This window comes from Halichoeres trimaculatus, unplaced genomic scaffold (genome assembly GCF_033239565.1).
Source record: "Halichoeres trimaculatus isolate MK-OKI-2021-1 unplaced genomic scaffold, fHalTri1.1 fHalTri1_scaffold_20, whole genome shotgun sequence".
In the NCBI taxonomy this organism is placed as follows: Eukaryota; Metazoa; Chordata; class Actinopteri; order Labriformes; family Labridae; genus Halichoeres; species Halichoeres trimaculatus.
Window position 1 is genome coordinate 17,719,097 of NW_027437198.1, and position 14,599 is coordinate 17,733,695.

A 14,599-nucleotide genomic window follows, 5' to 3' on the forward strand; every position below is an offset into this window, starting at 1 on the left:
GCAGACATTTTTTGAAGGACCAAAATATAACTTCATCTGCCTGCAGTAAAATGACAATTCCCAAAGAGGGCAGAACATATTCTTTTATTTAAAAAAAATGTTTTTTTCATTTTGATAAGATAGAGGTCTTTAAAACTCATTCATTAAATATACATTTGGTATTTTAGGGCTAACAACTGTAGGGCTATACCAGTAATGCCTTGATATAATCCATGTTAACCTTTGAACTGAGACAATTTCAACATGAATACGTATACATATTGTTTTACGACAAAAGTTACAAATGAGCAAAATCTTTGTGAACACTCTTTACTGGCTCTAGTTAAAGAATCAACTGAAACTAGTTCTTCACTCAAACCAAGACTTGACAGCCAGTTATAATGACAACAGTTATATATTCTTATAATAGCTGACTTAACTCAGAATTTTATCAAGTCTTACTGTCTTCTTGTTCTTGTACGGTCTCAGGGTTGATGTATATTTATCTGGCAGACAGATTGATAGCTCCTGTCTCCAGCTTGTGTCTGTGAGGTCTCTTCGACCCCGCATAAACTTAAACCTTGTCTCCTCACTCCATGCCCTGATTCAACAGGCACACTTAGATAGCACATCTCACTGAAACCAGACATCAGCTGTGGGCTGAAACAGCCATTTGAAGACCTGATTCATATGTTTTCTTCTACTTACAGTGAAGAGTTTCTTATATTTTTTCAACAAGGTAAACATATCAACCACAGGATCTGTCATGAAAGAGTAAATGTAGAATGAGAGCTGTAACAGTCTTTGTGAGGTGGACAGTTTGCTAGAGCTGATGCAGATTCTGCTAACTTGTGGTTCTTGAGACCTACACCTGTGTTGATCTGTTATGTAGTTACAGAAGAGATGGGAAACTTTGTGTCAAAATAAGTATTTGAAATATGACACATTCCTACAGAGATGTTTAAGTGGCCTTCAAAATGTTTGAGGATGTGAAGCTGGATTAAAAGTGTTGTTGATGGAAGCTGGTGGGACAGAGTGCTGTGTCAAAATAAACCCAAGAGAACAGCAGCCACTGCGGCACATTTTCTAATCAGTTAATTTTCATCAGTGATCAGATGAATTAGATGTTGATGCAGATAATTGATCGAAACAAATAATGGATTGATCCTGGTTTACACATCTGCACCAAAGGGTGACTTCCTCTACTGACCAGTTACCACAAAAATATTCTTCCCTCTCTGTTTAGCCTGTGTGCAGGTTTTTGTAGTTTCAGGCATGAGCAGCATAGGATCTTGTGTGGGTGATACAATTGACGCCCACCTTGTAAAGCCCAAGTTAAAAAACAAAAAAGTTTTAGCTGTTAGTTGTATTTTCTGATAATAAATAAATAAATAAAAACAAAAAAGTAAAGTCTTGTTCTTTACAAAAGTTGAAAGCTGTATCTTAAAGTTAACTAACCAAACAAAGAAACATAAGCCTCAAACAGTAGTGATCATGGCAACACAGTTAAAAGTTTAGAGGTTTATCCCACAATTGTTTTAAAGGTAGGGTCTGCAGAATTTTCCTAAAAAATAAAATGTAAACTTTGCAGGAATAGTCCTGCTCAGTTATCACCTCTGGGCTGCTATACATGTGTGTCAGTGTCTCTGTCTGCCTCAAACCCTCTCCTCTGCCTGTATGTTGATGTATGGTTGTGCTGGGACGTTTCTGGGTAGTGAGTAGACGTGGTGACCTCAGCCAATCACAGCACACCCAGTATGAAAGTGACTTTGCGCGTTGATTAGTGAGTGGAAGAAGCTATCTTGAGCGACTACAATAGTGGAGGTAGCATAGAGAGACAAACATCAAAGTGAAACAAAATGCTAAATGCGATAAAGCCTTTTCTTAAACAAGGGTGAAGTTTGGCTGGGCTTTCTCTAACTTTCGGGCACTTGGAGAGCAGCAAAGAGTGACATAAGTTGGCTTCCTACTGAGCAGTTATGTGTTAAATACCCATAATTAGCTTGTGTTCACATAGTCACAGTCAGAGACTGTGGGTGTGCGCTGCTGCTTGCACTGAGCCAAGGAGGAGGAGCTCAGCTTCAATGTTGTGTTGACGAGAATCCCTGCAGACCCTACCTCTAAAGGGTGTCAGCTGAAGGCTCAGAGAAGGAGAGCAGAATAAAGATGAAATGTCGACATAAACATTTCTACTGAAGTTCTGTGATCCTTGTTTAACAACCACTTCGGTGAAAATGTCAAGTTTAATGATTATTGCATAAGCACGCAGGTGCTTTAGCTAGAGCGTAAAATGAAATGTTTAATTTGATGTTTGTGTGTGCTGCATGACGGCAGGTTAGAATTTGTTGCTGTGGTAGTGTTACCAGCTGTGGAGGGAGTAAACTTTATTTGTAAATTAATCAAAATTGTTTTAAAATCAATATGAAGTGTCATCAAATTTATGACTTTTCAAGGCAGAATCTTTTCAAAAGCAGAAAAGTTATCCCTTACAATCATTTTTAGATTAAACAATAAATAACTAAACAAACAGTGATAAGAAAAGCTGCCACACAGAATAAACTTTACCATTTTTCAGACCTGCTCCTGACACAATAAGTAATGTTGGATCTGCTCTTGAATATGTCACGTCAATACAGACCCTGCAGTATAAATATCCCATAACATTTTCCACTGTGATGGTTCATTTTCACTTATATTGACTTATCTCAGTTATGGGACTCTCATATTTTAGTATCCTGACCCCTTTTCTTCACCAGCGCATCATAGATAAGCCAGCATCTCTGCCTCCAGCAGCATCTTTCTGTAATTACAGAAAGAGGAGAGGGATCCAGGGGAGCGTGCAGTTGGATGCTTTATGGTAAATCTTAACGGCCCCGGCGATGTGTGCCATGCACGACATCAGGGTTATAAAACTGAATCACCCATGGTTGCAGCCCAGAATGATTCAACTTTACTGTCCTTCACAAAACAGAACCTAATGAGATTAGGGATGTGCATGCTGAATCAATGAAAGCTCAAAACACAATTAAAGTTCAGATTAATGAGTAAGATTCTCGGCGGAGTTAAGTGAAGTAAAATTACCTACTCCCTCGCTACTCCGCTACCCCATCTCCACAATTCATTCAAAGAGTTCAAAGATGAATATAAAATGTGGAAGGAAACAAGGAAACTCAGTGTGAGCTATGATTAATCATGAAGAGGCAAACCTTCACCTTCAAAGCGATGTTCAGCCAGATTCTGTATCATCTCAAGGAGCAGGGAGTTGAGGGAAAGGTTTCATTGTGAATCTGGAAGAAGGGAGTTGTTGTTCTCTGTGTGGATCTCTGTGAGGTTACCATTAATGAACCAGCTGATGAGGAAGGCAACTTTTCAGACACATGAAACAAGGATGGAACCATTTGTTGTGGATTGAAGTATTGAGCGTGCATAGCTTGATCAAAGTAAACCAACTGCACGGACACACACAAACACACACTTATGCAGATGTATAACGGTATTCCCATTAAACTAAACCTCGTTCCTGAGGAAGACTGCATGATTAAAGTAAGAACCGGCTTGGCTTCTTAATCCTTGAGTTCCTCTTTTCATTGCTGCCCCTGCCTGTGAGGCTCACAAAACCCTTTGCACTCTATCAAACTGCTTCCACCGCTGCCATATCTGCTCTCAGTCAGTTCGAGTGCATGTGAGAACGCATGCATATAGCCACTTAAAGTAAACCATGCCTGATAAGCGTCTCTGTTGTTTCTTTGTAGATCTGTGCACTAATGCAGGCTGCTCAGGCAGAGAGATATCTGTGGGTTAATACATCATCCAAATAAAAATTCTGCATTGTACACTTATTATTCAGGCCGGCTTTAATTTCAAAGTCAGTCTCGTACATTTCTTCAGGGACTCAAACTTTGCAACAAGGAAAAGTTCTGCTGAAGTCACAGCAGAGCCTTGAAGAAGTCACTGGGGGTCTGTCGAGTAAACTCCTGTAGTTGCAGTTTCTTTCACATTTGATAAACAGCATAAGGCTGAACTTTTACTTTTAACCACTACTTTATCCTTTTTAATACAAAGTAGCTCATGTATTACAGGATGCTGTTGCACACTTTGCCAAGAACAGTTATTTATGACCTCTTTACTATTCTCTGCGGCTGCAGAAAGTAGATTAGTGATGTCTTGGCAACCAGAACTTGGATACGCAAGGTCTGAGTTTTTAATTGCATTCTCAAAGTAATCTGCTTTACAGTATTGTTTTTTTTTTAATCCAAATATCAGCTTCAACATGATTAGTTTGTGAAAAAGTGTTATTTTATTTTGGATGAAAAAACCTGTTATGCATTAAACAAAATGTCTGATCTGTTTTATGGTGTGCATTTGTGTTAAGATTTTTTAATGACTCATTGACAGCTAAGCATTTTCACTTTCAAGTAGGTCAAGTTTAGTCGCTTTTCTGTTTATTATTGGTCCTGTGTATGTGTGCTTCCAACTTGGTTCTGCCACGGTGATGACTGGTCTGGAGTCGGTTGTCATCTATTTAGCAGGCGCTGTAGTTCACCTCTTTTATTTAGTCCCTGCAGAATTTTGCGATGCTGTTGCTGGCTGACATCAGTCTGACTGGCTGCCCCTTTACAGAAGACTCAAAGCCAATACTCAAAGTACTTGGGTGATTATTTTGTTCTATTTGAGGATAGCAGCAGGGAGACGCTGTATGGATTCAACTGTTGTGTAAAAAAGTGTGAGTTCAAGTACTACAGGGTCTTCTTCCGGAGCAAGGGTTAAGTGGAAACCAAATGGCAACTTCAGTCTAAAAATATGAGACAATGCAGAAGTGCTTAAATCTGCTGTTATCGAGTGTTCGCTTGAGGCTGTCTCCGGAAGTACTGGAAGTCACATACACATCAAGACAAAAAAAACAGTTTTCACAGCAGAAATAAACCTATTTACAGCCTGGTTCAAACAAACGTTTTCTGTCTGAATCACTAATTTCACTATCGGCACACACTGTACGGGGGTGATTTTTTCTAATTTGGCAGTTTAAAAAATATTAAGATTGGGAGTTTGCCCAATCAGAGGCACAGCTCATCTCACATGACTGACCAGGGCCCTATACATGTTAGCGTGGAAATTCAAAGCCTGGGCCACTTCCAATGTGGCTGCTCCAACCAATTTGCTTCAAAAACCATTTCAGAAACTGACGAGGGACGTCAGGGAGACTACATCAGTATATGGTGGATACAGGTTGAAAAAACACTTAGTATACTTACATGCAGCTTAAGAAATTGGACTATGAGCTTCGTCAGACTGATAACAGACTGAGCAAAGCTTGATCAACACGTAGAAAATGCAACTGCTCTCCAATTCAAACAGATTCAGCAGGACTTGGCAGGTCTCGGTTTGCTTCGTTGTTGGCGCAAGCAAATTTCACCTAGAAGAGCAAGGAGATGACTGTTGACTAACAAACACCATGGCAACAGAGAGCAACAAGTGTCATTTTTGGAGCAGGGAGGAAACAACCTTCCCTTTTACTCAGCTCAAGGAATTGAACAGAAAAACACGAATGATCTGTTTAAATTAGTTCAGTATACACACAGCTTTGCTTTTCAAGAAAGAACACAGCGCCGCCCATCGTACTGGAGTGATACGTCCTCAGCCAGATGTCCAATTCTCTTTTCTGCATGTACACACGTATAAAACTAGTAGGGCTGGGCCGATATTCTTATCTCGCTTTTCAATTCTGTTACGATTTTTGGGGTGCTGATTTTATTTAAATTGCTATTCTTTGATATAGGTTTTTTAACACCAGACCATGTGAAAAATTTAAATGATGATGATAACATCTACAGACTATGTAAGGAGCCATATTTTCCCATAATATACACATCACGTGAGTCTGAGAGAAACATTTCACCCTCTCCTGGAGAAAAGTGGGAACAAAGACTAAAATGAAGAATATGAATTTGAAAAAAATCTTTTTTTTTCCACAAAGAATCCTGATTTTGATATTGTTAAGCAAAAATCCAGATGTATCAATTTTTTTCCCACCCCTAAAAACCAAATCCCCTGTTGTGTCTTTGTGATCGAGCTGTGACCTTAGCCGAACCACTACGTGCACGTAAATATACTGTTTCCCTCTTTAATCCTATGTGACTCATATGTTTCCTAACACCCTGTAGTCTCTTGGCCTTGAATGAGAAGCACTGGATGTGTGCCCTTAGTTGATGATCTAATGTTACCACCCTCGTTAGAGAGATGAGGGGGTTAGATGATTTATTTATATTCAATTAATGGAATTAATTGCTGGAATGGCCAAATATACTGTATGTTGTGTCAGAGCTGGAGCACAGCCACCCACCACTATTAAGAGCTTTAGCTCCAGTTGACTAGAGGACTACTGCTACTTGTAAACAAACTCAGATAGCAGCTGGCATCTTGTGGCATGGTGCTGTTTGGCACATTTTGACTTTGCAAAAGTTAATAGAGTTTTTTAAAGGTTGTGTTTAATTAACTCAACTAGAGCAAAGTTTAAACAGCAAAGGGATGTGGATGCTAACTTGCAGGATGGACCTAAAGCTGTTGCTGCTAGCTCTGCTAACATAAGCCACACTTAGCACTTCAAACTAAAGGAAAATTTGATAAATACTCTGGTAGATCAGGCCAACTTATATCCAGACGCAGTGGTGTATTTTCCATTATAAAGCATGATTATTGCCCCTGATGCATGCAAGTGTAGAAGGCCTTCCATGGTTGGAAAAAAATTAGATCTGATTATTTAACCATGTTGAGTTTGCTGTAAACTGCTGACTGAAACACACACAGCAGGGGCTCAGATGAAAACACAGCCTTCATCAAGGCTGAAATCTGTTGTACTGGACTGTTTTGCAGATAAAGCTCCAATCTGTGAGAATCTGACTCTTCAGAGATTTGCACACAGCATGCAACAGCTCAGTGATTCATCGTTTTCAATCCTCTGCTTCTCTGCGGAGTTGATCTTGAGCAAAGAAGACACATTAAGGTCTGCAGACTGACAAGAAGGCCTTAGCTGGAGATGATCCCCGCTGACACAGATACGTTGATACAATTTTAACACGGTGGCCACACAGGAATTCGATGCAGTCTGTCAAGCATACAGTCTTGACTGTTATTACCCCGTCACACACTAGCCCTTGACCTTAAGCATTAGCCAGCACAACAGCGCACTCAGTGGTGCTCATAGAGCTAATGTTTGCCTCTCCAGTGCTGGAGGCGATGGTAACAATGCTGGCAGCAAACACTCACAGTAATTGATTTTTCTTTTTTTGAAAAAAATTGTCAGGACAACTCCTGTTTTCTTCTCTGCTATACTTGGTAATATCTTTGCACTCCTCTTTATTCCCCTCTTGTTAACGGTTTCTGCAAAGTCCATTTCTTGAATGGGAAAGCACAACAAGATCCTTAAGTGAGTAGAAGAGCGGCGATGATATTTCTCCTTTTATTGTGACTAAATGTGTTTTTGTTGTGGTGTTAGTTTGAAAGGAGGAAAAACATTTTTATTTCCATTTAGAGACCTTTTAGTCTGAAATTTGAAGAATGTTGTTGAATGCAGAGATTTTCTGGGCACATTTCTCCAGTCAATGCATTCTCTGCTGTCACTTTATGATTCAGTACATCTGACTGTAGAAATGTGATTATTTGTGTGCTTCTGTTATATCATACATGCTTTGTGGTCAAAGGGGAAAGTTGCGAACAGTGAAAGGATTTATACTTTACTCTTTAAGAGTCTTGGAATGAGCTCCAGGGCAGCATGAGCCACGTGTTCCCCATCTTCTATCAGTCAGTCCATCCAAGATGTTGCACCCTTTTTGTGATTGTTGTGGCTAAAATGGCTGATTTTGCAGTAGCTTTTTGGAAAAAATTGCAATGCATGTTGGGATATTTTTGGATGGTTATTCTTTGGCAAAGAAATTGCGCCAGTGAGCAAAAATTGCAAAAGAAGTCACTATATATTTTTTTGGAGTATACATTTCATTCTCGTCTGTTGTCCATGTGCTTCAGTCATTCTTCTCTTGTGTTTTGCGATAGAAAAGTGTTCATCAGTAGATGATTTACGTTTGTGTTCCACCAGGATATTGTACAGGCCAGTTTTGCAGAATGATCATAGACTGTATATAGAGTGGACAGCGTAGTTCCACCATTTACCATTGTATGGTTTTGAAGCCAAAATTCCCCCTTCACAGGCACAGCCATTGGCAGCTGTAGGGCAGCCAGAGTCTGGGCAGTAGAGGCTATGAAGGACTCGGAGAGAATCTGAGTGGAGCTGGACGACAAAAATAATACTTATTTTTTATTTTTGAGAGTCTAATCTCTTCTTGGCTTTCCTTCTTGACATATTTTACAATCCCAGAAAAAAGTACATGAGAATGACAGCTGTCAATCATTGTTATACATAACATAACGTAAAACCTAGTTTTTAATCTCTTATAACTAATGAAAAATTGAACTGTTCGGAAAAAAGAGGACTTGAATACAAGGCAGCCAAACAATATCTTCAAATCATCACAACAATTGGATGTGAGAAACATTTCTACGAGGTGTATTAATTTTTTTAAGTTTGACCACAGCCCATCTGGAATGACTGGGGAGCTGGATTCTTTGTCCCTTACTGCAGCCAAACATGGGGGGAGCAGTTTTTGTGGCGACCTCACTTCGAAACGAGCAAGATGATGTCCATTTTTTTTACAGTCTATGGAACTGACTGCCATGATTGGTGAAACTGGAGGGGGCAGGTGAAACTAAAATGATTGATCAAAATTGCGAATAGGTTGCGGTGATTGGACAAAATTGCAAGGTTGCCCTGGATTCACAGGGATTGGGTGAATTTGTGTTGATTGTTGCGAACTCGACATATATCGTCTTGGAAGGACTGATCAGCTCTTGGTTTGTTTGCACTTTCTCAAATAGCTGAGAACATCTGAACTTGTTCCCTCTGCTCTCACAGTTTGATGCTCTGTATTGTGGTTTCCTATATTGTGCTTTAAATGCCAGGCACTGCTGTGTATGAACTCATCGGGTTTCTCTTCAGCACGGCACTTTATTGATAGAAAGGTCATCCAGAATAAAAAAGGATCACCATGGTTACGCAGGGAAAGGAAAGTGGATCATCCTTTTCCTATTCTGTCTTCTGTTTGGAGCACCGTTCCTGCAAAGAATAGCTGCAACCTTCCTTGCTTTGTGAATGAAAGGAGCGAAATGGCAGCACAGTAGGCTGCTGTCCAAAGAGGTGCCCTCTAAAAAGCAGAGAACGTCTGCTTCAGTGTTATTTTCAGAAAACAATAAAATATAGCAGCAACCGATGTGCAGACTGAGACTATTTAATGACTTATATCAGGCTGTACATTTTGTGTTTGAACATTTCTCAGCGCAGACTGGAGCCGTGTGCAACTAACAAGATTAAAGTAGATTGGAGCTTGTCGAGCAACAGCCACCGTGACACCTCATCTCTCCCCTCAAACATAAACACTTTTAAAATTCCTTTTACATTTCTCCTCGCCCTCCCCGTTTGCGCCTCCCAGCCCTTTGCACTGCCACCTGTTCCTTTTACCTAATATTTTGCTTTCACTTTCAGTTCACCTTGTAAAATTTAATGCAAGCCACGGCTGTTGCAGTTCAATTTACCACTCTTTGAGTGTGTATAAGGATTCTTTTCTCTTACACAGGAGCCTATGCCCTTGCTAGACTGGAAAGAATTTGATGAAATGGTTTTCGAAGGTATGGTCTAATGCAGCCCTTGAGATTGAATTGTCAGTATTCACATGTTGTCACCTCATTCTTTTATGATCCAGACTGTAAGTTTCAGCCACATGGTATTATTAAGGCTGATATTTTTGGTTTATTTATTGTACATTTAAGGGATTCTTTTTTTCTATGAGGAGAAATCAGATTTGTAAGCCTGTTTCTTTCATTTTGTTTTCATTGAGCAGAGATTAAATGAAACCTTCAAAAGACACATTAAACCTTTTCTTTTAGCCTTTTCTGTAGGCAGCACTGACCTCGGGGTACACACTTAAAGATGCTATAAGGAGGATCTGTTTTATTTGGACTGCAGCACCACTTTCTGGCCCCAAGTCTCGCATACACTGCCGTAAAAGATGTGGTTTATAACCAAGCGTGTGTTTGTTTTGGAACCAATTTACTTTGTTCAAGACAACTTTTTACTGGAAACAACCAAGCAGCAACCTCCGGTCTAAGGATGAGACAATGCGGAAGTGCTAAAATTTGCTGTTTCTCGAGTGTTCGCTTGAGGCTGGCTCCGGAAGTACCGGAAGTCACATACACACCAAGCCAAAAAAAGCTATTTTCAGAGCAGAAATTAACCTATTTACAGCCTGGTTCAAAAAACGTCTCCTGTCTGAGTTGCTAATTTTACTATAGGCATCCACTGTACAGGGGGTGAATTTTTTTCGAACTCAGCAGTTCAGATGATATTAAGATCCCGAGCTCCCCCAATAAGAGGCAAAGCTGAGGGTCACATGACAAACAGGCGCCCTATGGCTGTACGGGCTGTACGCGAAGCCCTTGCCACTACCAATATGGCCGCAATAGCCGATGTGCTTCATTTTCAGTTTCAGAAACAGACGGGTGACGTCCGGGAGACTACGTCCATGTTTTATACAGTCTATAGAAACAACGTGAAGAGGTGAGATAGTTATCAGTACATTTACGTAGCACTACATACGTTTGAAATGTAACAACATGCAAACACAAGTTTGTACCGTATGTCAGCAGCAGGCTTTATGTAGCTCTACTAGCAGCCCGGTGTTAGTACACATTTGTAGGCTAATGTGACAACAAGTTAACTGTCAGTTCGTACAGTAGTTTAGTAGCTGTTCATATGTAACGCCAACAGCCTAGTGCTGTGAGACATGCCTGTAATGTGTAATGTGAGTGAATTCTGGTCATGTCCTGCCCATCATCTACCAAGCAGAGCTAAAGTAACCTCACTCTTCATTTTATTGATAGACTCTCAAAATTGAACAGACCACTGCAGAATAACTGCTGACTGTGGGTTGGAATTATCATTATCACAAACAGCTTAGCTTGTGTTTTAGCCTTTAGCTTGTGCTCTGCTCTTCTGTCCTTTTTCTGTCTGACAGCTAGGTTCCTATGTCAACCACTACTATAAAATTAATCACAGAAATCGCTTTCAGCTGAGAAAAGCACACGTCTATCCTCTCACTATTAAACTTTGTCAGCTAACGTAGTGATGTCAGAGACCTAGATGGTAAGGCACTCAGGTTCTGCTTAACCCAAGCTAAGGAGAAGCATTTTGAACTAACTATAAAGATAATGGTGCTGATCATCTCATCAAAGTGTGGATTAAGATAAGGCATATATCTAGAAGTTTTTCAAGATCGGGATCACTTAAAAACCCCTCACCGCCCTTTAAGTCTGAAGATATTGTCTAAACTCTACAGGGACTTTCTTCCTTGTTGTACAATCTGGCAGAGTTTATATGAGAGAATAAAATTCAAAGTCATAAATGGTAAAGACTGATATTTTATTTCTCATCACAAATAAAAAGAACCATGCTTACTCATCACAAAAAGAAAAAAAGAGAAGCGTTCAGTCCTTGTATCTTTACCGGCATCGCTGTCGGCGTGTTTTTTCAGAATGTGAATAATAGCACTCTATGAAGATTGAAATTCTTAAAAAATCCAAGCCTTTGTCCACAAACCGAAGCCCCCAACCCCACAACCTCCCGCTGTCTGTTCCCCTCTCTACATATCTTATTAACCCCTCCCCATCCAATGATCACAGCATTATTTGAGTGAGTCCCTCTGAAGCTCTCAGTCCCCAGAAGTCTTAATAACCTGGAACAGTGTGACATTGTAGAGCACCTGGTGTCCGTTGTTCCATGTGTACAGGACCCTCTCTCTGGGGTTGTAGTCCATCATAGAGATGTGGGAGTATTGATTGTGGAATGGGATGTCTGTGTATTCATAGCTCGAAGTGTTGGTGTAGTAGGCAAAGTAGATTTTGGCACCGGCCAGGTGGGAGTTGGTGACGTAAAGAGTGCCACAGATCATGAATGACTCTCCAGCACTGCGTTTGGGAAAGCCTGTGTCCCAAGTCTGCAACACCTCCAGACTCTGAGGCTCCAGACGGCTGATGACAATGTTCCCAGCGTTGGGGATGGTGGTGTAAACGGCCCACAGGCCGTTCTCATCTGCCATCAGGTCGATGTCAGAGGAGCCACCCCAGGAGTAGGGGAAGGTGTTGTTGTAGCCTGCTCCGCTCAGACTGCGCTGTACCAACACACTTCGAGAGCGAAAGTGGTACTTGATGATGATGTTACTCTGGTACTTGTTGTAGTACAGTGAGCCGTTGTAGACAACATGACCGGTGCCTGCCCAGGGATGAGGCAGCAAGTGCTGTACAAAGTTCTGGCCTTTCATGAAATCATTCATGGTGCGGTACTCCAGGACGCGGCGCCCTTTGAAGTAACCATCCATGGACCACACCTGTGTGGAGAGGAAAAATGAGCCCACTTAGAAAAACAGGACTACTTAGAAAGAAAGAGTTTAATATACAATAAAAACTAGAGGTTATGGAGAACATCTACTTGACACAACACTCTTCCAGCTCTTAGAGCAGTGTTTTATTTTCAGCCTGTGGTGATGCCTTTGGCAAAGTAAGGATATTGTGTATGTGTTGAAGCACAGCTTGTTTAAATGTGAGTGTATGCCCTCCTGCGTTTCTGCATACTTGACTGCGTGTGCAGGACTATTGATCTTCCCCGCGTGTGGGAATGAAGACGTTGCCTGCTCTTCGTAGTCAGCCGCTGCTCTGCTCTCTGCCCTCTCCAGTCCACATTTACAGAAAATCAATCCATTTAGCAGCTCTATCTTTTTCCTCAAGCACTCTCAGCGGATCTCTCCACTGACATTGCCCCTCTCCGGCTGCATCCCCCATCTCATTCCTTCAGGACTCCCATCGAGGCACAGTTCAGCTTTTAATTAATTCAGTTAAATTGCAGTTGGCTTAGATATTTATTTTGTCTTTAACATTTCAAGTAGAGCTTTGCCAAGATGTAGCTCTCAGCTGCCTCATGCACCACCGATCTTTTACCTCTCTGTCTCTCCTCTGTCTCTCACCTCCACTCCAAGTACAGACCAGGCACTCTGTGATGACAAGCCCAGTGGAGGTGGATGAGGAGGGAGTTGGTGTGGTGAGGTATTGCAGCTGAATTATAGAGAAGGGGAGATTATGGAGCATTAGGCATTGTTTCTCCTATGCTGGCTAAATGACTCCCCAGAGCGAAGCAATGAACAGGAGCTGAGCCAGGCCAAATCCTCTCTACCGTGTTTTCTTTTTTTTTCTGTTTGGCTCCTCAGCGACAACGATGTTTCCCAAATATCATTATCATGATTGGTGCGGGGGTTTATATGATAGCCTTGATGTATCCGGCTATTAATACCAGCAGTGATTGATTCTAAGGGTCCACTGTTATATCAGCAAGTCGGATGATTAAAGACAAAGATCAGGGCATTCAATCACATAAATTGACCTTTTCTGTAGGCAAAATATATGAGGCCTGTGGGGGATAAAAATAAGGGCCATCATTTGCTTTCCTGTTGAAGTTCATCAGTTTGCATTTTCCCCAACAGATTGTAGAAGATAAACCACTCCGGGTCATCCATCTCCACCACTTTTCCACTGCATCTTTTGATTTTTTCTTCATGTCTACCCCTTACTTCTTACCGTGTGTCTGTCTGTATAGAACCATGTGCTGTTTACGAATCAAGTGTGGCCATAACTGTATCATCAGGGTCCCAAACAGCTCAACACACTTTTAGTAATTACCAAAGTGATTTAGAAAACTTTGTCCCAAACAACTCATTCATTTCTTCGTGATGATGAAGTGATTAATCAGCTCGAGTTGTAGTGACAGAGGAAGACAAGTAAGGGGATGCTATCCATCAGTGACTCAGTTTTGCATCCCTGTTGCATCTCTCTCCCCCTCTCCAGGAAAACAGTCCATCAGTCACTGAAGTATCTCGACAGCATTGCTGCTAGGAATATTTTTCCCATTTAGCACCTAACTAAGTTTGGAGGAGTACTGGCTGTAAAATATTGCTCATATCCCCTGGATTTGTTAAAGGACAAACCTTAAACTAGAAGCAGAGGGGACTTACTCTGTTGTCCGAGCTGGGGATCATGGTATCAGTCATCCAGGAGCCAAACCTTGATCCCGATGCACGCACGGTAATTGGATTACTAACACCAGTCAGCTTTCCACAGCCTGTAGGTCAAAGAAGAGAAGGTAAGGCGTTACGAACAAAAGTATGGAGTCATGAACTAACTGTAGATAAGTAATCATAGGAGGAGCACATGGAAACAGATTGTTATCCTCAGAAAGCAGCTCATGCTGATCCAAGGTGTTCCACAAGGCAAGGTTTTAGAACCTCTGTGGAACTAAGAACTCCGGTCATTATTTCTTTTTGATAGTATGTTACATAGTATTCATTTGGTTCCCAAATTAATACGCTGGTAATGATTTATTTACAGTGGTGGTTTTTTGAGGGCTGATACTGACTGGCTGGTACTGAATGCCGATATTGTGTGCTTGTTTTTTCTTCTTTGAATTCTTAAAATG

The 14,599-nt window shown here is 41.0% G+C and overlaps 1 protein-coding gene and 1 long non-coding RNA gene across 4 annotated transcripts in view; one reads left to right on the forward strand and one right to left on the reverse strand.

Annotated features, from left to right (window-relative positions):
- Window positions 1-14,599, forward strand: part of LOC141809657 (uncharacterized) — a 114,068-nt gene that overhangs the window by 49,655 nt on the left and 49,814 nt on the right. The gene's annotated exons all lie outside the window — the stretch shown is intronic.
- olfm2a (olfactomedin 2a) overlaps window positions 11,513-14,599 on the reverse strand; it is a 61,972-nt gene continuing 58,885 nt past the window's right edge. For both annotated transcript variants that reach the window (XM_074696778.1, XM_074696777.1), the window contains exons 5-6: window positions 14,139-14,245; window positions 11,513-12,464 (exon numbers count right to left, since the gene is read on the reverse strand). In XM_074696778.1, the coding sequence (XP_074552879.1) occupies window positions 11,790-12,464; window positions 14,139-14,245 (782 nt within the window). In that variant the 3' untranslated portion in view covers window positions 11,513-11,789. The remainder of the gene's footprint in view (window positions 12,465-14,138; window positions 14,246-14,599) is intronic.